Source organism: Homarus americanus, unplaced genomic scaffold (genome assembly GCF_018991925.1).
Source record: "Homarus americanus isolate GMGI-L3 unplaced genomic scaffold, GMGI_Hamer_2.0 scaffold36734, whole genome shotgun sequence".
Taxonomy (NCBI): domain Eukaryota; kingdom Metazoa; phylum Arthropoda; class Malacostraca; order Decapoda; family Nephropidae; genus Homarus; species Homarus americanus.
Genome location: NW_024733126.1, coordinates 1,401,558 through 1,424,025, shown reverse-complemented (window position 1 = coordinate 1,424,025; position 22,468 = coordinate 1,401,558). Strand labels below are relative to the sequence as shown.

Below are 22,468 nucleotides of genomic sequence, written 5' to 3'. Positions count from 1 at the left end.
TTTAAAAATTACTAATAAATTTTACAGTGGTTGGGAAGGAGTTGGTTTTGTAGCTAGGTGCATTGTGTTATTAACAGCAAACACGTGGACGAGGTGCGAGGTGGCAGGTGACATTAGCGTGTAGGTGTGAGGGAGAGTGGGGAACGGGAAAGATGAAGAAAAAGTTAGAAAGGGAGACAGAGGAAAGAAACGTGAGAATGCGAGAGAAAAGAAAAGGAAGTGAAAAGGGAAAGACAGGAAGGAGAAATGACAAAGGAAAAGAGAGGAAAAGAAAGTGGGAATGAGAGGGAGAAGAAAAGGAAGTGGGAAAGGGGGAGACAGATGGGGGTGAAAGGGCAACAGTAAGTCGGTGAGTAAGTATGGGGTTACAAAATGTGAATTGAGTGAAAAGTTTGATGAGAGCGTTGGGGAGTTGGAGGGAGTGAGGTAAAAGCGTGCCAGTGTGAGTATGATGGAAACGGATGAAAAGATGAGAAAGTAAGAGTAATGACTCGTGAGAAAGAGGTTGAGGATGTCAAATGGCGAGAGTAAGTGAATGGGAAATAAAATAAGAAAAGAGAGAAAACGGGTAAGAAATGCACATGGTCACAGGGTGGCAAAGCGAAGTGGTAAACGGGTGTGAGAATGGTGGGCGGACATTTCGTCACCGGACAATTCGTTATTGAATAGCGGGTTATAGTTATTAAATTTCAATAATGATGGAGGCAATGAAGCCTTGGTCAGGTTAGGCTAGGTTTATAGTGAACCAGTGACAAGGGGATTTGTGCGAGTAAGGGAAATCTTTTACAGATTACATTCAGGTTGCCAAATGATCTCAAACACTCTCTTGCACTTAGCCAACGCTGTTTTCAACCATTCAGCTCGAAGGTAATTGTCATTTATGAATAACGAACTAGAACATGATTTCTTTTTATTTAGTTTTTCACTTACGTCATCATCACAGTGAGATCAACTTTGTGGATGGCAATGTTTGTTTTATGTTGTTTATTGAATATTCTTTTTAAATATAGTATAATATCCCAAAATTATACTGAAAGTCATCTCACTATGGGTTCTACTGGAATAAAGGCAGCTTTGTATACCACCTACACAAAGAATGTCACTTTTCCACTTACCTGTCATGGTGAGCATGCCGACGAACATACCAATGTCCCTGCCAGCAAGCATAACTTCTTCTGTCCCTGAGGCATCTCTTCTGCGCCAGGCTGACCAAAGGCCAATCCCAAGAATCACCAAGTAGAACAGTATGATCGCCACCAGGCCTGGTACATTCAGACCACGCTCAATTATCCTGCCAAAAGAGTTTTCATATTACTGCACAGTTGGATTTATTACATCCTTTATTTAAAGTCGGCAAAACAAAAATAAACTAGCAACATCCTTCTAACGAATCATCTCATTTGGGTAAACAATGGAGAGCTTAAAACAATTGGCAACACCGACACTTTCTTCTACATTAAACCAAGGTAAAATTATACAAAAATAAATATATCATACTCAGTTTTACAGAGGTTAAAGAAGAACATGATGTTAACAATAATAATTTACAGGGGAATATGAGCAATAAATCCTAATACAACGTGTCGGGCTATGAAAGGTATTTGGGCACTTCTAGAGTTTCGTATAATACCATAGGACCACTCAGATAAGGAAGCATATTGTCGTATACTGCTCCACCTCCTCCATACCCTCTCCAGGTGCCGCACAAAGCGCGTGCCCCGAAAAATGTTTTCCCAAAAAAGGGGAACTCAGTAGTTGGTCCATTTGATTCTTTGTTTTCTTGTAGGATACTTTTTGGAACTAGGAAGCTGAAATTTTGACACAATAGTCACCATGTGATTTGGTATATATATATTTTTTATTCATACAATGTATTGTTTATGGCAAGGTGTGGGGGGTGTACATACCACTACTTGTTTGTTTTCTTGCCTCTCCGGCCACATAGTTAAAGCTAGGTTACTGGAATTTGGACACACTTATGAACAAGTGCTTTAGCAATATAAATGTACTTTATCATTTTTGTGTATCCATATTTTGCTCGTGGCATGTAGAGGCGTCAAGTACGCTATTTTTTGTGGGTAGAAGGGGTGGGGGGGGGGGTGCAAGTACAGATTCTTAATTTCCTGGGAATACATATGAAATCATCCCCTTCAAATCATATAATTCAGAAAAAAATACGGATTTCTTGTTTTGTATCACTGCTAATCTAACTGCCATGCCAGTACGTACTGTATACTCTAGTTCTGAAATTCTGTTTGTCGAGTATTTTATGTAATGTTACAACAGTCGCCATCTATTGGTTAGAGGCTTGGTGTTGTGGTTAACCACCCGAGATAGTATGGATGCCGGCTGTGGGTCTCACCCCGTTCTCCTCCATAGTACATTGTTATTTGTATTGTGTGAACTGCTTTCATTTATGTTTCTGCTGTATTGTTCCTGATTCCCGTTAGGTTAAGTACTATACAGTATATTGTAATTAATTAAATTGTAGGTTTAATACTGTTGTTTTGCTAATTGCTAAATTCTCGAACTGACTAAACTTCCTATTTAGTTATTTTGTCATAATTGTTTCATATATGCAGTATAAATAGTTTATATTAATTATATTAAGTTATTTTTCACCGATATTTGACAATAACAGGTCTTTGAAAACGTTCCATGGTAAACAGTGTACTCAGTATAGGAGATGTAAACTGGGAAACCAGTTACCAGATGAACAACGATGCCATTGTGGAATCCGACTGCGAGAGAGATTTAGGAGTAATGATAAGTAGGAATCTTAAGCCAAGTAAACAATGTGTTTTTGCTCGTAACAAGGCTAATAAAGTACTTGGGTTCATACAAAGGAGTGTTAGTTACAAGACTAGCGACGTCATCTTAAAATTATATCTAGGGCTTGTGAGACCTCACCTGGATTACGCAGTTCAGTTCTGGTCACAGTATTACGGAATGGATATAGAATCATTGGAAAGAATCCAGAGGAGAATGACAAGACTAATCCCGGGCATTAGGAACCTTGAATACAGAGACAGGTTAAAGCATCTTAATTTGCTCTCCCTCGAGAGACGTAGAGTGAGGGGCGACGTGATAGAGGTGTATAAATGGAAGTCAGGGTTAAACAAAGGGGACATTACAAAGGTACTCAAACTATCCAACCAGGAGCGAACTCGTAACAATGGTTTTAAATTAGACAAATTTAGATTTCTGGGTAAAATAGGTAAACACTGGCTTGGAAACAGAGTAGTGGATGAATGGAACAAGTTACCAAATATCATCATTAACTCGAATACGCTGGATAGCTTCAAACATAGGTTGGATGCTTATATGAGCAATAGGGGTTGGGTATAAACGGGACTGCCCAGTATGGGTCAATAGGCCCGCTGTAGTTTCCTCCATTCTTATGTTCTTATGTTGTATCAGTCCAGAGAACCCAACACAAGGAAGAGTTAACGCTGAGGTTTGCCATGTTAAGAATTTCCCAAACCTTCGTATATCGTAAATGTTCATGTTCTATTATTATATTGGTGTTTTTTTATGTATTTTGTATTTAATATTTATCATTATGGAGTTCAGTTTAGAGGAATTTGTTACTACTTCATCAGTAGAATATTTGAATACGATTAGCTTACGTAAAGATGATTGGTTAGCCATTGCATCTAAGTATAGTATTGAATGTAGAAAATCATGGAAGAAAAAAGAGGTTCAGTGTAAAGTACTGAGTGAGTTAGTGCATAATAACATTCTAGGATTCGAAGCTTTGCTTTTAATTGAGCAGGAAACCCCAGAGGTTTCGATGGTTAAGAGACTTGAGCTGGAAAAAGAACAGAGGCGATTTGAGGTACTTATATTTGAGAGATGGAAAGAAGAAAAAGAAAAGGAGAGAGAAGAAAGGGAAAAGGAGAGAGAGAAAAAGAGAAAGAAGGAACGGCAGTTTCAATTTGTTCTTTTAGACGAACAGGCTCTTGCTCAAAGTCAAGAACTAGAAACTAAAGAAATGTATTTCATGTGACCTATATGCTCAGATGGTCCCAAAGTTTGATGAGAATGATCCCTTAGAGATTTTACAACAGTTTGAGAAAACTGCCTCATCTCGAAAACTAACCATTGGATCAGTCTTTTTTTTTTTATTTGAGTAGTTTTGACTGGAAATGTAAGCGTCCCTAGGGATACCTGCTGTCCCCTAGGGACTTGATCTCACTCTCCTCTACTGTATATATTAGCCTTGTCAAATATTTCTCCTTAGTCTGTACTCACCCCTGAAGATATGAAAGTGCTTGGGAACATCGTGTTTTCTTGTTGTTATCAGCATGTAATGATTGTTTATCAGTCCACAGCTTACAGCCCAGAGAATTACAACACATATAACAGTGAGTCTCGTGGTACCCCAACATACCAGGTTGACACACCCTGGGTCAGGACCCAGGGGACCTGACCTTGTCAGCTAATTACTTGAGTTAGCAGGTGACTTGACCTACAACCACACCTAACCAAGACACACCTGGACATGACCACGCACCTGGGCAAACACAGCTCTCCAGATCTAACCAGTTTAGTGTTAATTTGCGGAGGTCAAACGCCGGCTGTTTCTCCCCCATATAAAGGCCATGCAGTCCCGTCCACGGGCATTTCTCATTCTCAATACGCTGGTTACTCTCATTCTCAGATAATTCTGGTTTCTCTCATTATTCTCATCCGACTCATCTCTCTCCCGTTCGGGTCGTCATTCTGTTCACTCGCACAGAGTCACGCTCGCCCTCTCCCCAGGTCGGGAGGGAGACTTCCCGACCAGACCCCGGCATCACCAGCTAAGCAGTCTCCCATAGGAGACAGCCCAGCCAGCACCCACTGGGCCTCCATCAGGTTACACGTGAGTCATTGTCAGAGCGATCCCTAGGGTGAGTTACCTACTGTGGGAAGTGTATTCATTTCATGTTTGTGTCCGAGAGTCAGTGTCGAGTAACGTAAATATAATGTGCTAGTAACTCCGATGTAATATTGATATTAATGTGTTCATGTCATTGAGTGAATTAATAAATAGTTGTATCGAAGTGGTGTTTGAGAAGTTGTCCCTTAAGAACGTATAAGAACGTAATATAAGTGTAAATAACTGACCGGTCACGCTACCAAACTTCCTCTCTTTATATTCCTCTTACTATAAATATTCTACCTATATGTAATCTTCTTCTTGTGAGTTTTGTCTCATTATAAGCATATACTTGGATCATGCACACCTACAGTGATTTACTGTAGAGGTTCACGGCGCCTTAAGCTCGTTGAACAGGCTTTGTGTAAAATATAACAACGTCTAGGACTGCTTTTTAGTATCCTGGTGGTCCAGCTGTTCGCGTTCCCCGGTCACAGTCATGGGCTCGTGGGCCGTGGGTTCGAATCCTGGAGGGTTGAGGTGTTGATTGTATGTAGAAGTCCGCGTGCTTTATTGGGCTAATGAAATATATATATATATATATATATATATATATATATATATATATATATATATATATATATATATGTAGGTGCGCGTGATCTAGGTATATGCTGATAACCACAAGGAAAAGAAAGAAACACGAAGTTCCCAAGCGCTTTCGTGTAATTCACATCTTGGGGTGAGTACAGACTAGAGAGAGTACGATACAGAGTCATTAGTTAAGAGGTGAAAGAAGATTATTAGGAATTGAAGAAAAAGTGGTGAAACTGAAATACAGTAGGAGTAGAAAGAATCTGGGCTCAACCAGATCGCTTCATCTTTCTTATTGGTGTTTTGTCTTTGTTCTGCTCCCTGGGTCGTCAGACCTTTGTATTAATATTGGTTTATTTATATAATGCTGCTTATTATTATTATTTTTGTTATTGTTGGAGTTAGTGAGCCCTTGAGTCCTTGTGTAACTGGGAGGGTAGTCTGACCTTTTTTTTTTTTTTTTTTTTTTGTTAGTTAAGTGTTAGTTGTGTTAGTCTAAGGTACACTGTATGGAGGCCTGCCAGGTTCTTAGTGGAGCTGGTTGGTCACTCTCATCTTTATTCCTCGAGTAATGTTTTATGTAGAAATGTGTATATTGAGGCAGGAGGTGGTTCAATTACTTCTTCCTGGCTGATATAACTGAGAGGGTAATCACGGTTGGTGGTCAGGTCAGATGGTCAAGTGACCCGGCCTTCTCACCCAGTTCAACAAAAAACTGAAGTCCCTATTGAGAGGCAAAGCTACTCTCATTAAACATCTTACTTCAACGTCCCCTCCACTGCCATACATGTACGGTGTAATCAAGACCCTAAGCCCAATAACCCAGCAAGACCCATCATTAGCTCAGTTGGGTCAATCTCTTATAAACTATCTAAATGGTTAGTTTCTTTACTAAATCCCTAGTTGGCAACATTTCTAACTCCAATATCAAGAATAATATGGATCTGGTTGATAAACTCAATAACTTACACATTAATCATGATTTTAAACTGGTCAGCTTTGATGTAACGTCACTCTTTACAAAGGTCCCAGTTGATGATTTACTAGAGTTCCTCATAGATTCCCTGGATAACATTTCACTGCCGTCTCGAAAGACGACTTCATCGAACTCATCAAACTATGTATTAAGGATTGCAAATTCAGATGTGGGAATATTATGCTCAAAAATTTGGTATGGCAATGGGTAATCCACTCTCACCTGTATTAAGCAACCTATATATGTATGGAATTCTTTGAAAAAGAAACTATTAAGTAATATCTTACCACCCTCAGCAGTCTGGTTTAGATATGTTGATGATATATTATGTCTCTGGCCATGTAATGAGGACCTAAAAGCTTTCCTGCCACAACTTAACAACTTAGCCCCCTCGATCACAAATTCACTGTGGAATTAGAGCAAGACTGTAAATTGCCATTCCTAGACTGTCTGATACACAGAATAGGTAACACTTTTAAGTTCGGTATTTATAGAAAACCAACTAATGTGTGTGTTCCTTACATTCATTATTATTCTGCCCACCATAATAAAGTCAAACAGTCAATATTTTCAACAATGTTTTACGTGCCTTGAGAATTTGCAGTCGGAATTCATCGATGAGGAATACAAATATATATAATATTGGCTCAAACCTTAAGAAATACCCTAGATCTTTCATAGACAAATGCTTAAACATTACTAAAGAAGCTTTTTATAGAACTGACCCCAAAGCCCACCCATGGCCATAGAATATCTTAATATTACCATTTTCACAAAATTTCTCACACATTCCTGCACAACTAAAAACCTGGAACGTCAATGTGGCATTTAAGAAACTCATGCACTGTTAAACAAATGTTAATCAAGAACTCTCCCCTAACAACACAATTGGTTGCATTTATAAAGTTCCTTGCAAAAAGGAATGTAATATATTTTACTTGGAACAGGTAAAGATCTTGCAACTAGAATTAAACAACACAAATACAGTGTTAGGACAGGCCAGGAATCCAATGCTCTGTTTGTTCATTTGAGGGATAACAAGCATTGCATTGACTGGGATAATGCCTCCTCAATATTACCATGTAATTCAATTGATAGTAGGAACATCATAGAATCTAGTCTTATTAAACATACCGAAGCATTCAACATGAATTTGAGTAACGGCATGTACAAGCTGGACAATTTTGTAATTAAGAAGATTTGTGATCAGGTGAGAAGGCCGGGTCACTTGACCATCTGACCTGACCACCAACCGTTGTGTGCTATTTAAAGATTAGTAGGGTCATTACCTAATACATGACCATTGTGGACCTCCTCTGTATATATACACCTTGATTTGTATTACTCTCTCTGTCGTACTCACTGAAGATGTGAATTACAGCAGGAACTTCGTGTTTTCTTCTTTCCTTGTAGTTATCAGCATATATATATATATATATATATATATATATATATATATATATATATATATATATATATATATATATATATATATATATATATATATATATATATATATATATATATATGTAATATTCAGAAATTTCAGAGTAATTTCAAATGCCCCGCCATTAGTGATACTGAGCGTTCAAGGTCATCTGAGGGGAGGAGAGCGCTGCCTGCTCATAGCGAGAGATTGCGGAACTAGGCCTATATGATATTAAATGTAATTTACCGAATTAATAATGATGCGATTCATGAAGTTAAGGGACTATTATTGAATTTGAAATTATTATAGATCGTTTAGCAGTCTGAATAATGTTACGGGTGTCCCACGGAGTTATTAGTTAGGCGGAAAATATGTCACGTAGACCTAAGCTAACGCCTTGAGGAGGACACGACGCTGCCTCTCTCTCAGTCGCAGGGAGGATTCATACAAAACAAGACGTCCCTGCGCGTCTGTCACAGAAATAGTCACGTGGCCTAGTCACCTGTGCTGCGCTATTGCAGTATAACAAGTAAGTCTCATTCGATCTCAGACAGGGTTAGATAGGGCAGTGATAAAGTAAACTAGAGCTAACAGTGAGTTCATTTCAGGGTTTCTGTCAGAACCCACTTGACTGGAGTTGACCGGAGTTTGACTGCGAGAGATTGACTGCCGTTTGAGACTGCCGTTGATGATTGAGGGTGGCGTTTGTCGTCATTGGACCGATCAGAGTAGGCCTGTCACTGTTTAGCGGGGTACCAAAGGATCTCTTGAGGGAATCTAGCCGTCCACCCGGACGGCTCTCAACACGTCGGCTCACAACACCACATGTCCCGAGCCGCTTGGTGAAACCCTCTTGCTAACGGGAAGCTAAAGCTCCTCTCAACTGCACAAGGTCTGATTGGCTCACTCTCTTCCTGCCCATGGACGCACTGGGAGTACACTGAGGCTATCTGAGTATATTAATGGTCACACACTGAGACCGTGAGTCTAGGACTCTAGGAGATACCTAGAGGAACATTTTATCTCCCTTATTACGGGTGTAGTTAACGCCATTCCTCAGACTGATATTATCTTGACGTGTGTAGTTTAATATTTCTTAAATAATTTTGATAGTAGTGTTTTTTTTAATGTTTGTGTCATTAAGTGGAACCAGAGTGATACTGTGATTTGATTCTTATAATGCATCTGATTGTTCTTCATAATTCTGATCTCAAGTATAACCTTGTTCCCCAGAGTAGTGGTTAAGTTAGGTTAGGAAGTGTGCATCTGTTGGGGTGCTATAATTTTGTTGAGTGCCCTTAAGGCCTATTCATTGTAGAGTATTTAATTTCTTATTTTTTATTACCATTTCTTCAGTGCCTGGTATTATTTTGTTGAAAGCCCTTAAGGCCTATTCATTGTAGAGTATCTAATTTCTTATATTTTATTACCATTCCTCAGTGACTGATATTATTTTGTTGAAAACCCTTAAGGCCTATTCATTGTGGAGTATTTAATTTCTTATTTTTTAGTACCATTTCCTAAGTGACTGATATTATTTTGTGAAAGCCCTTAAGGCCTGTTCATGTGTGCAAGCAACATTTCTTAATACTTCAAATTTATTGTTGCCTGTGTTTCTAATAATTTCTATGTCATTTATAACTTTTATTCCCCAGAGTAGTGTTTTAAGTTTAAGTTAAGAGGTGCGCATATTGGTGTACCATTATTTGATGGTGTTTGTAGTGTTGGAGGGAATATAAGTGTCTAAATTTTACAGTGTGTCTCATTCATCCCAGTCACAGACGCTATCCTTCCACGGGTCACGGACAATTCATTTTGTGTAGTAGATTTAAGTGTTCTTGTGCTGGTTCGGGATTTTTCTCAAAGGGGCGCTTCCACTGCCATTACCATCTATTAATTTTTAATAAACCCCAAGTCAAGTGGGAAATTAAAGTCCAGTAAATTCCGACCGGATACATATATATATATATATATATATATATATATATATATATATATATATATATATATATATATATATATATATATATATATATATATATATATATATATATATATATAGTAACGGTGCAATTACTGAACTTTAATTTCTCACTTGACTTTGGGGTTTATTAAAGATATTAGATGGTAATTGCAGTGGGCGTCATAGTGAAAATCGAACCAGCACAGGATTAACTAGAAACATGAATTGTGACCTGGAAGATGGCTCTGGTGAACAAGATGTTGAAATTGTGAAACTCGATAAGAGATAATAAGTTTAAAGTATTAAGAAATGTTGCTTGCACACATGAACCAGGCCTTAAGGGCTTTCAACAAAATATCAATCACTGAGAAAATGGTATTAAAAAAAATAAGAAATTAATAACTCTACAATGAATAGGCCTTAAGGGCACTCACCAAAATTATATCCAGCACTGAGAAAATGGTATAAAAATCAGAGCTTATTAACTCCACCCTGAATAGGCCTTCAGGGCGCTCAACAAAATTATATTCCCCCAACAGATACACACCTCCTAACCTAACTTAAACACTACTCTAGGGGAATAAAGGTTATACCTGAGATTGAGATTATAAAGAAATATTAACTGCACATAGCATATATTAGTAACTGAAAAAATAGTATTCACTATACACAAAAATATTGTCACTATTATTAAGAAGTTACTGAGTCCACCAATACCCGTGAACCATGCTTCCTAACCTAACACACACACAGATTCCACCTGCACTCCGTAGTCGTTTAAGGCACAACCAACAGGCACCCGTAGTTTAAGGCCCAAATCAGCCTTTCTCCACCTTGAAAAGTGTACCTCTAAACTCCACTGACTCTTGGCCCCAGCTGGCTTCACTTTACCCCCAGTACATCCATGAAGTGGAAGGAATGAGCCACTCAGACCTTGTACAGTTGAGAGAAGCTTTAGCTTCCCGTTAGCAAGAGGGTTTCACTAAGCTGCTTGAGATATGTGGTATTGTGAGCAGAGGTAGAGGAGAGTTGATGACCCCAAACGATCGTCTCTTCGTAAGTTGGGCACCTAGACAGCTGGGTTCACTCCAACTCTCACCATACTCAACAGGTGGCTCAAACCCAGGTCAGTGGACGGTCATACAGCTCGCTTAACCACTTGTGTCTCATACCGTCAGTGGACGTTATCATACCGCGTAGGGTCTACAGAACCCTGAAAAACCCGGGCTGTTAGCTATTGTCTCACATCACCGTTTGTTCCTACCGCCCTATCAAGCTTTGTCTGAGATTGAATAAAACTTACTTGTTAATACTGATGTTAAATAAACGAAGGAACCTGTTCGTGTTCTGGGTAATAAGTTCTATATACAGGAGCGAACACAAACACCTGTATAGTTGTAGGTTCTATTTACTGGACAAGAGATATGTACACAAGGGGAGTAGCGCTCCTCAGCCTGTCTGCTGGTCAACTGCTCTCTAGGCGACGTAAGGTAAGTGATACATAAACAGCTTTCATATGTCGCCAGGCACATTAATTAGGCATGTGGGACATTGATAAATACATTGCCACACGCTACTAGCTAGGCTGAATAAGTAGTATATAAATGGAGCACATACATAATATACATACATAATATATAATACAGCATACATAATATACATACACCTCCCTACACGCTCATAGCAAAGTCTTGAGCGGACCTTTTCTTTTGGATCCGTTCAGAGCATCGAGGGACTTGATCACTGGGAAGGGTATGGGACTCAACACTGGTGGCGGGGTCACCAGAAGGCATTGTTACGGGGCGGAGAAAACGGCGGTTCCTCCACCACACACGACCACTGGGTAACCGCACCTGGTAGTCACGTGACCTACCGAGACCCATGACTACGCCTACTTTGTCCCAACGTAGGGAGGTCGGGTCCTGAACACGGACTTGGGTGCCGAGACTCAACCTGGGGAGAGAACGGGCGTGGTCGTTGTAGCGGGCGACGACTTCTTGAACACGGTTGGCGGCTCGGCGATCACAATCCTCTGTCTTGGCCTGCCACTCCTTGGAGAAGGATTGAGGGTGAGCAGGGACACAAAAGCGAAGGGGGCGTCCATACAAAACCTGGGCAGGGGAGCGTCCTGTGTAGTTAGGTGTGTTACGGAGTTCAAGAAGACCCCAGTCGAAGGCCTCGCAGTCAATATTCCCAGAAGGGGCCACCTTAAGGATGAGGTGCTTCAAGGATTTGACAGCAGCCTCAGCGTGGCCGTTGGACTGCGGGTAATGGGGCGGTGACAACACATGCCGGACTCCCCATCGGTCAAGGAACACAGCAAAGTCCCGGCTTGGGAACTGAGGCGCACAGGAACGCCCACGTCACGGAAGTAGTGATGGAACTTGTTGATGGTGGCGGCAGACGTCGTGTGATTACCGCACTTGATGACAACCAGCCAACCAGAGAGACGGTCGACGATAACAAGGAAGGACTTTCCTGACACAGAGAAAAAGTCGGCCGACACAGACTCAAAGGGGCGGGTGGGGTTGTCGTCACTCATGAAGGGTTCCTGCTGCTGGCTGGGTTGTAATACTTGGCAGGGCTCACACGAACGGACAGCATTGGAGATGTCGGAGTTGATGCCGGGCCAGAACACAGTCTGTCTTGCACGTCGTTTGGTGGCCTCAGCTCCACGGTGACTGTCGTGAAGGCGAGCCAAGATGAGGGGACGTGATGCAGCAGGTACAACTACACTTGCTCCGTACAGAACAAGGTCTCCGTCGCAATAGAGTTCATCGCGGAGTTTCCAATACGGGAGCAGGATGTTGTGAAGATCGTAGCGGTTGCTAGGAAATCCATTCCTCACACACTAGACGCGTCGGACGTAGGAAGGGTCATCTCGGGCCGCTGTTCGAAGGTCCTCCATCGCCTTGTCGTCATCTGGTGACAGGTCCGAACGAAGGGATTGGACGGCGTGTAGAGTGACCACAGTCCTGACGGAAAGAGCGAGGTCGGCGTCGAGCACATGGTCTTCTGGAGTAGGGCGGCTGACAGGAGAGCGGGATAAGGCATCCGGGATGCAGAGCTCCCTACCAGCGCGCCACACTGCTGTGAAGATGTACGCCGAGAGCTTCTCTTTCAGACGCTGGAGGCGAGGGTTCTCAATGGCGTCCAGCGTGTAGTGGTTGAGGATCAGGACAAGCGGGCGATGGTCAGTCACTAGGTGAAAGCGTTGCAGGCCTATGAGGTAAAACCTGCACTTGGACATCGCCCAAACCACAGCCAACAGCTCCAACTCAATAGTGGCGTAGCGCGTCTCGGTGTCAGAGAGGAAACGCAAGCCACACTGGATGAGCCGCAACTGCCCTCCACCGTGATCCTGCAATAGGGCGTATCCCACGCCGTACAAGCGTGAGGCATCTGTCTGCAGAACCGTCGGCAAGGCTAGGTCAAACGTGGCGAGGACAGGTGGACTAGACAGGGCCTGTTTCACTTGCTGGAAGGCCTTGTCGTGGTCGGGGGTCCACAGGAATGTCCTCTTGGGGCTCATCAGGGGGCGAAGTGGTTGGGCAGCTGCGGAGATGTCCGGCGAAAACTCTGCTAACTGGTTGACGAGACCGATGAAGGACCTCAAGTCGGTGAGGTTAGCAGGGGTTGGAAAATCCATGATGGCGCAGACCTTTTCCGGGTCAGCTGCGATACCATTCCCTGAGAGGGTGTACCCACAAAAGTCAACTGAAGAGCTGGCCAGAACAAACTTGTCGGCATTTAGGGTGATGCCGTGCTTCCGGCACCTGTTGAGTACCTCGTAGATACGGCAGAGGTGATCCATGTAATCCTCATCATACACGATTATGTCGTCGACCACTTTCACGCAGTTTGCCAGACCTTGTAGAGCCATATCACCTCGAAGACAGAAAGCGTCTCCTGTAGCGGCGAATCCCATGGGGCCACGGCAATAACTGTAACGTCCATGTGGGGTGATGAAAGTTGTAAGTGGTTGGTCTTCTTCGGCAAGCTCTATCTGCCAGTATCCACACAGGGCGTCCATCGTCGTGAAGAAGCGCGCCTTCGGGTTTACTGCGTATAGCTGCAAAGGGCGTGGGAGAAGGGTGCGCAGGAGAGGTCAGTGGTGATCCGAACACCACCTTTGGGTTTTGCGACGACAACCATAGGGTGACACCATGGAGACGGGTCATCACCGGCTGGTGCAATAATTTCTTGGGCGACCATGGAATCCAGCTCGTTTTTGACCGCCTCGCGGTAGGCCAGGGGAACCAGTTGTGGGGTGTAAATAGCGAAGAGCTTCGCGTCGTCCCTCAGGTGGATCCTCATGGGGGGACCTACCATCTTCTTGAGAGGCTTGGATTCCAGAGCGGACTTGGTCACCAGAACGTCGCTGAATTCCTTCAGGAAGTACTTCCGAGCATCCGAAGGAGAGGTGTCACTGGCAAGAGGCAGGGGTAGGGCGGCAGCAGAGTCGTTGCTACTCCCTTTTTGCACCCTGTTGGCGTGTTTTACCTCGAGAATAGGTTTGGGGAAGTCCTGGGAGATGATAGCCACTCTTGACAATGTCTGTAGGACAGTAAAGGAGTCGGGACACCGTTATGCACATCAATCCAGGCTTGACACGACCTGTTGCCAAAGGTGACTTGTGCTTGGAGTGAACCTAGGGCCGGGGCCATCTGTGAACCATCTGCCGTAAAGCGGAGATCCTTGGGGGGCGGTCCTAGATCTCTTGGAGAGAGCCCCAAGCATTGCAAATGCTTGGGACCGATGACTGTAGCATCAGCGCCGGTGTCGGGCAACATCTGAAGACGGGATGACACACTGCCATAGGTCACAATGACACTGATGAACTGGGGGACTTTGGTCCTGGGACGCGGGGGGGAGCACACATTCCTAATATGGCTCGAGCGTTGTCCAGGGTCGTCATGCTTCTGATTGGAAGACTGTGGGCGGCCCTCACTGGTGGAAGGGCGCTGAAGCTTCCGCCGACGATGTCCCTTGGGTTTGTTGGTAGGGCAACACTTGTCAGAGTGGCCCAGACGACCGCACACATTGCACTGGACGCGTTTAGCTGGGCACCGTACTGTGAGTGACCAGTGGCCCTTATGGTCACAACTGTTGCAGGTAGACTCAGCAGCTGGACACACCTGTGTTCCGTGCTGCTTACCACAGTTGTTACAAAATGAACCGGGCTTGGACGTGGTGGGCGAAGGCGTAGGAGCAGACTTCTTGTCCTTCTTGTACCGGGACACAGCGCGTACAACTGTAGGGGGAGCTCGGATGGCAAAGGTGGCACACCTGGCAGCCTTATAGGAGCGACATATCGTCAAAACATCCTTAAGAGAAGAGGAAGAGTCGAGGGAGGTGAGGCGTTGGACAAGCTCCTCGTCCATAACACCCATCAGAATCACCTTCTTCAACTGGGTCTCCTCGCACTGCTGGTGGTGGCCTAGACATATTCTACCTCTTCCGAGGCTCTCTTGAGTCGTACATAAAAGGCTTCAAAAGTCTCACCCTCCATCTGTCTGCAGCTAAACAATTCCCTCCTGCGCAGAGCTTCATTCTGCTGTCCTTTAATGTGCCGTTGTAGAATGTCCAGTACCTCCTCTACAGACAGCGAAGAAGTCGGAGGTACCTGCAACGTATGTTCTAAGACACGCTGAGTTTCCAAGGATAGGCACATACGCAGCTGAATAAGTTGTTTAGGCTGTGACAAACTCTGGAGATCCACCATTGTAGCATAATCAGTCCACCGTCACGGCCATTCACGAAAAGTCTGGAAATTCACATCAGGCTTCAAGATGGGCGGTTTTTGAGCTGCTGCTGTAGGTGGGGCTGGGGGGGGGGGGTGTGAAGAGAGCATTGATGAGGTATCTCAACCAGTCAGTACCGAGGCAGTGTTAGAGCCAGGGGCTTGGTTAACAGTGAGGCGAGATATCAAGGCTTCAAACCGTGCACTGTCTTCCAATCTCCGTTGGTGGTCTCTCTCTGCCTCTGCTTGTCTTCTGCGTTCGTCCTCCACAAGTCTGTTAGCTTCATCCTCGCACCTTTCATCTCTCATGAACTTCATTAAAGCAATTATCTCTGGAGACAACGCTGAATATCGAGGTGAAGGGCTGCGCGATGTTGTGGTAGCTGGGGCGTCATGGTCAGCCTGGTCATCCATCTCTGCGGAGCTATCATCCGACTGACTCATCCGGGCGTCGGCTCCACGACTGCGTAAAACACGAGATAATAACTACTTCATCTGTGTACTGTGTCTTAAATCAGTGTTGACCGGTCAGCCCGTCGTATCAACAAGATCTCAGACAAAAAATAAATTAAATACACAGATAAGTAGATTATATATATAAAATATATATAAGGGAATCGCCGCAGTCAGTGTGTTAGTACATGTATGTGTGTGTGCGCGCGTCTGGGCGGGAGCAGTCTCCTCGAGCTGTGAGGGGGGGTGGAAACGACGACGCACATCAGTTACCCCCTGGACATGGCGAGAGGAGGATGCGAAAAACTTTACTTGTTACAAATGCCCAGAACATGCCGTGTACCTTGGGAATCCTTTAGAACAAGGTCACACATTTATGGCACGAAACACACAATGCACTAAACACTGCACAGAAAATCACTGTCACTGACACTGCTCAAAGTTGCTAAGAATTCTTCGAGGAGGCGGCGGTTGGTTGATACAGAGAAGGGAGGTCCATAAGCCGGTCTTCCCACAAAGTTTACACTGTCGCTGCATAATTATCCAGTAAAACCGGTCCACTGCGCCATGTTCGTGTTCTGGGTAATAAGTTCTATATACAGGAGCGAACACAAACACCTGTATAGTTGTAGGTTCTATTTACTGGACAAGAGATATGTACACAAGGGGAGTAGCGCTCCTCAACCTGTCTGCTGGTCAACTGCTCTCTAGGCGACGTATGGTAAGTGATAAGTAAACAGCTTCCATATGTCGCCAGGCACATTAATTAGGCATGTGGGACATTGATAAATACATTGCCACACGCTACTAGCTAGGCTGAATAAGTAGTATATAAATGGAGCACATACATAATATACATACATAATATATAATACAGCATACATAATATACATACAGAACCAGGTCACGCGATCCGTCTCTTCTGGGTACAGCACAGAGGTGGTCCTTGACCTCTCTCACAGCTCCCCGGCCACCATGCTCCCTGGTTCACGCTTTCCGGGAGTGACTTATGTACCAGACGATTAAACTTAATTAGGACGTACGCAACATTTTCAGACTGGGAAACGATCTATAATAATTCCAAATTCAATATTAGTCCCATAACTTCATGAATCGCATCATTATTAATTCGGCAAATTACATTTAATATCATATAGGCCTAGTTCCACAACCTCTCGCTATGTGCGGGGAACGTCTCTTCCCTCAGACGACCTTGAACTCTCAGTATCGCCAATGGCGCGGCGTTTGAAATTACTCTGAAATTTCTGAATATTACAATCGACCCCCCCTAAAAGAAAACAGTACTGCCCTCATGTGCTGAGAGAACACTTAGAAACCACCTTCAACTCTGCCCTATTCCAACTTGCAGCCAGCAACTCCATTTCTTGCCTAGCCCAATTCAAAACCAACCAGAACATACAAGCTCCCCTTTTGCCTGGCCCTTAAGCTAGAGAACCAATGTCAAAAATAATACCAAAACCACATCCTGCATACTCTCCTTTGGCCTGGCCCTTGAACTAAGAGAACCAGTGTCAAAACCAATACACAGTCCAAAACAAACATGCTCTCCTTTGGCCTGGCCCTTGTACTAGAGAACCAATGTCAAACAATACTCAGTCCAAATCAAACATGCTCTCCTTTGGCCTGGCCCTTGTACTAGAGAACCAATATCAAACAATACTCAGTCCACACGAACTCTCTCACGTCTTCAACGATCGACTCAATCCACGTCTCCGAACCTCATGCCGGCAGACCAGCCCTCTGACAATGCACCAATCCATATTAGTGAGGCCCTGGACACTACAACCGTACACTCAATCCCGCTCATGACAGCAACCACTACTCAATGCACCTTTCCGACCGAGCCATCTCTCCAAACCCCTCTGCCCTACTCACGACTCCTCCAACTCACCCTCGACAACCTGCATTTTCTCATTTACCTGCACCTCTCTGAACTACTACTCTTCTGCCACCCCACACCTTCCGCAGCTGGCTATGTAGTCTCGCACTGTTTCTCCCATGCCTGGCCAGATACCTTGCTCCTGCACCAGCGACAGAGTACCATCTTGCCCCTGATGTCCCACCTCGTTGTGGCAGGCTCTAATCAAAGCCTCCTGCAAATTTGAAGATAACACTGGCACCTCCCTCCATAGATTCATTCCTTCGGGTCTTCTATGCCAGACAACCTCTTCTCTTACGATCAGGGATTTCCTCGCTCTGTACATCTTGCTAAGTCATCATTTTGGAGCTCTACCTGTACCTCGTCCTCCGGCAGCTCTCCCGCCAACCATCTTCGCAGTTTTGTCATATAGTTCATGCCTTCTTGCTCCTTACGCAGCCCATCCATCGTCCACAGTTCCTTCCTTCCTGCCCCGTTCTCCTCTACTACATGCATAGCTGTATACTCTTCTTCGCTATCTTCCTCCTGTTCCGTCGGGATTCTAGATAGAGTATCCACCACAATGTTGTTTTTTCCCGGCTTGTACTCAATAGTAAAGTTGAACTGCTCGAGATCAGCATTCCACCTACTTTCCACGGCACCTAGCTTAGCCTTCTCTCGGTGACTGAGTGGGTTGTTATCTGTATAGACTGTGAAATGTTTCCCTGCCAAATAATCCCAGAATTTATCCACTACTGCCCATTTGAGTGCTAACATCTCTAACTTACGAGAACTATAGTTGTTCATGTTACGTTCTGATTTCCTCAGGCCCCGACTTGCATAGCACACCGGATGCAACCTGCCATCCTTCCGCTGGGACAGCACCTCACCTAGCCCACTAAAACTTGCATCTGTCTCTAATATAAACTCCTGAGTGAAATCTGGGCAAGCCAACACCGGTGTCTGCGTCACCCTGTCTTTCAATTTCTCAAAAGCCTGCTCCTGTTCCTCTCCCCATTCACTATGTACCCGATCCTCAGATTTCCCATGCATCAACGCATGCAGTGGAGCAGCTATTTGGGCAAACCCTTTAACAAATTTCCTATAAAATGATGTGAACCCTACTGATGTTAAATAAACGAAGGAACCAGGTCACTCGATCCGTCTCTCCTGGGTACAGCACAGAGGTGGTCCTTGACCTCTCTCACAGCTCCCCGGCCACCTTGCTCCCTGGTTCACGCTTTCCGGGAGTGACTTATTTACCAGACGATTAAACTTAATTAGGACGTAAGCAACATTTTCAGACTGGGAAACGATCTATAATAATTCCAAATTCAATAATAGTCCCTTAACTTCGTGAATCGCATTATTATTAATTCGGCAAATTACATTTAATATCATATAGGCCTAGTTCCACAACCTCTCGCTATGTGCAGGGAGCGCTCTCTTCCCTCAGACGACCTTGAACTCTCAGTATCGCCAATGGCGCGGCGTTTGAAATTACTCTGAAATTTCTGAATATTACATATATATATATATATATATATATATATATATATATATATATATATATATATATATATATATATATATATATATATCTTGATAAAATCACACGGGAAAAGGGAAAGAACGGAGCACCTTAGCTTTCGTCTTTATTCACGTTTTCATTGTGGATGTACATGAAATATATATATATATATATATATATATATATATATATATATATATATATATATATATATATATAATCAACTCAAGTAAATTATATGAGGATATAGAAAAGGCATTAGGTGGTCTCCAGTTTATGGTGCATAATTACGTGTTTGAAGTTTACAGTAGCTGCTCTAAGTCCAGTCCATCCTCCGCCGTCCCCAATTACTTCCTTCAGACTTGAGGGCATTGAGTCCACCAAGCGACTGCAAATGCTTCCTCCTCTCCTAATTGACTCCCACAGTTCTTTACATTTCCTTTCGATGGCTTCAAAAACATTTATCTCCAAATATATGACACGATCATAAAAATCAATGAGCCCTCTATACCGTGCTAATGTAATTGACTTAGTGAGAGGAATCTGGCCGGGAACGGCACAAATTCGCAAATCCTCCTCTCCCGTTTTTACAGGAGGGTGGCCAGGACTGGGGCGCATCATGGCACTGTCCATTTCCTCGTATAACCTAACCCATCGCTGCATTGTCTTCCTGTTGATGTTCAAATCTCTTCTGATATTAGAGATCGATTGGCCACCAAAGTAGAGACCAACAATTATTGACCTCTGCTGGACCACTTCTGGCCGATTAGCACGTCTATACTGGCGAAGCCACCGTCCTTTCTCTGCCATGTTTTTTAAATCAAAAAGCAAAAAACGAAATGAATTTTTCATGAAGAAATCCTTGATCAAAATACGAGAAACACCGCAGTTACGGACAGTTAAGAATGAGGGTAAGCAATACAGTGACAGACAAAGGTCAGCCGGACAGCAATGGAAAACAGACTGGGAGATGGCAGGATATCAAACCATAAACACTCAAAATTTTCAATAAAAAGAAAAGTAAGTTTAAATTTCTACGATAAATCAATTGTCTCATTATGTTGTATGCCACATTGAAAAGAATGTATAACAATTATTCACACATCTAACCATAATATCAATCAGGAAAATGGACAAGGTATCCTTACCACCTCGCAGCGGCTGGGCCATGAGAGTGGGCGAAGCTGTAGTGGATTTCTCCCTTTCAAACGCTGTTTGTCACTGAGTAGCCGACCCCGCGAATTCCCCAGTGTATGCCTCGTGGTCTGGGTCAACCAGCGCCGCCATACATCACCTAGGTCAACTACTAAGCCACGCCTACTCCCGCTATTTAAGACCCTCCCAGCTACACAAGGACCTGGGCGGGCTCACTAACTCCATCAAAAAAAAAAAAATAATAATGTGATTACCCTCCCAGCTATATCAGCCAGGAAGAAGTAATTGAACCACCTCCTGCCTCAATATACACATTTCTACATAAAACATTACTAGAGGAATAAAGATGAGAGTGACCAACCAGCTCCACTAAGAACCTGGCAGGCCTCTCCATACAGTGTACCTTAGACTAACACAACTAACACTTAACTAACACCTCAAAAAAAAAAATGTGACTACCCTCCCAGTTACACAAGGACCTGGGCGGGCTCACTAACTCCAACAATAATAAAAATAATAATAATAAGCAGCATTATATAAATAAACCAATATTAATACAAAGGTCTGACGACCCAAGGGAGCAGAACAAAGATAAAACACCAATAAGAAAGATGAAGCGATCTGGTTGAGCCCAGATTCTTTCTACTCCTACTGTATTTCAGTTTCACCACTTTTCCTTCAACCCCTAATAATTTTCTTTCACCTCTTAACTAAAGACTTCGTATCGTATCGATCTCTCTCTTCTTCTAGCTACAGCCGCAGCAAGCTACACCTCCTCCTCCCACGCTGCCTGGCGGCCCTCGCTCCCGCCGGCGAGCATGGCGACCCACAAGCTGTCCTCCTCTGAGCATCATCACCAACCAGCTCTCTCTACATCACGCTTGTAACCACGCTGCCACTTCCCAGCACCAAGCTGCATTGTACATCCAATATAACATGTATACAGAGAGCACATTGTGAGCTTCCTTTCTCCAACCATCCTGAGTGTGAACCTAAATATAACGTACCACACAAAGCTTTAGGGCTGTGATAGTTTTGAGGGGAAGGAGGGAGGGGGTTGAGAGTCATTCGAACGCTTGGCTTCACTGGCCTGATTTCGACGCTTACCCTGTCCCTTGATTGGTGTTTTTGACCTGTGCATTGGGATGGATTTATATGAAATATTAACATTATTTAGGATCACACAAGTGTTTCTATTAAAACTTAAACAAATTCGAATCATAAGTTTTTTATTTTTTATAATCGATATACTTTTTTTTTTGCGTTTAATGATATACAGAGAATGGATTGCGATACTTCCTTATTACAACCAAAAGTATACCCATATAATGATGAGAAAAAACTAAAATAACCCATTTTCTACTCGGCAGGTTCAGGTGCTTCACGGAGGACTACTCCAGCCGAGGATGGCAACATCATCGTGGCAGCCGTAACTTACCACTTCATAAATGCCGCATCCATAAAGGAGAGCCTGCAGTTAGTGGCATCAGCAAGGTTGCATCAGGGGGTCTACACCACCGCACTCCCGCGACACAGGGCAGGGAGACGAGCTTTATGATGAAAAAGGTGAATTTTTTTGGAAAAGTGATATTCTTAGATGAGAAGGTTTTCTGCAGCACTTCGCATGGCCAAATCCATTGCTGAAGACGCAATATTATAAAGCATGATGTTTGCAATATGTTAGGTCATGCAGATCACTGCAATTACCGTAAATGGTAGTAGTTTTACCATAAAGAATAACAAGAAGAATAAAGGAATTTGAAAAGACTTTATATCTCTACATTATACACGAGCTACTTTATACAGTGTTACGAGTGAGCGTTACATCGTTGGTTGTGGATTCGCAATGTGAACGTCGTTTGTTTGTGACGTCATTTCTGC

The 22,468-nt window shown here is 43.4% G+C and overlaps 1 protein-coding gene across 2 annotated transcripts in view; it reads right to left on the bottom strand.

Annotated features, from left to right (window-relative positions):
- LOC121869300 (high-affinity choline transporter 1-like) overlaps window positions 1-22,468 on the bottom strand; it is a 317,712-nt gene that overhangs the window by 226,769 nt on the left and 68,475 nt on the right. For both annotated transcript variants that reach the window (XM_042370545.1, XM_042370547.1), the window contains exon 3: window positions 1,116-1,291. In XM_042370545.1, coding sequence (XP_042226479.1) covers window positions 1,116-1,291 — 176 coding nt within the window. The remainder of the gene's footprint in view (window positions 1-1,115; window positions 1,292-22,468) is intronic.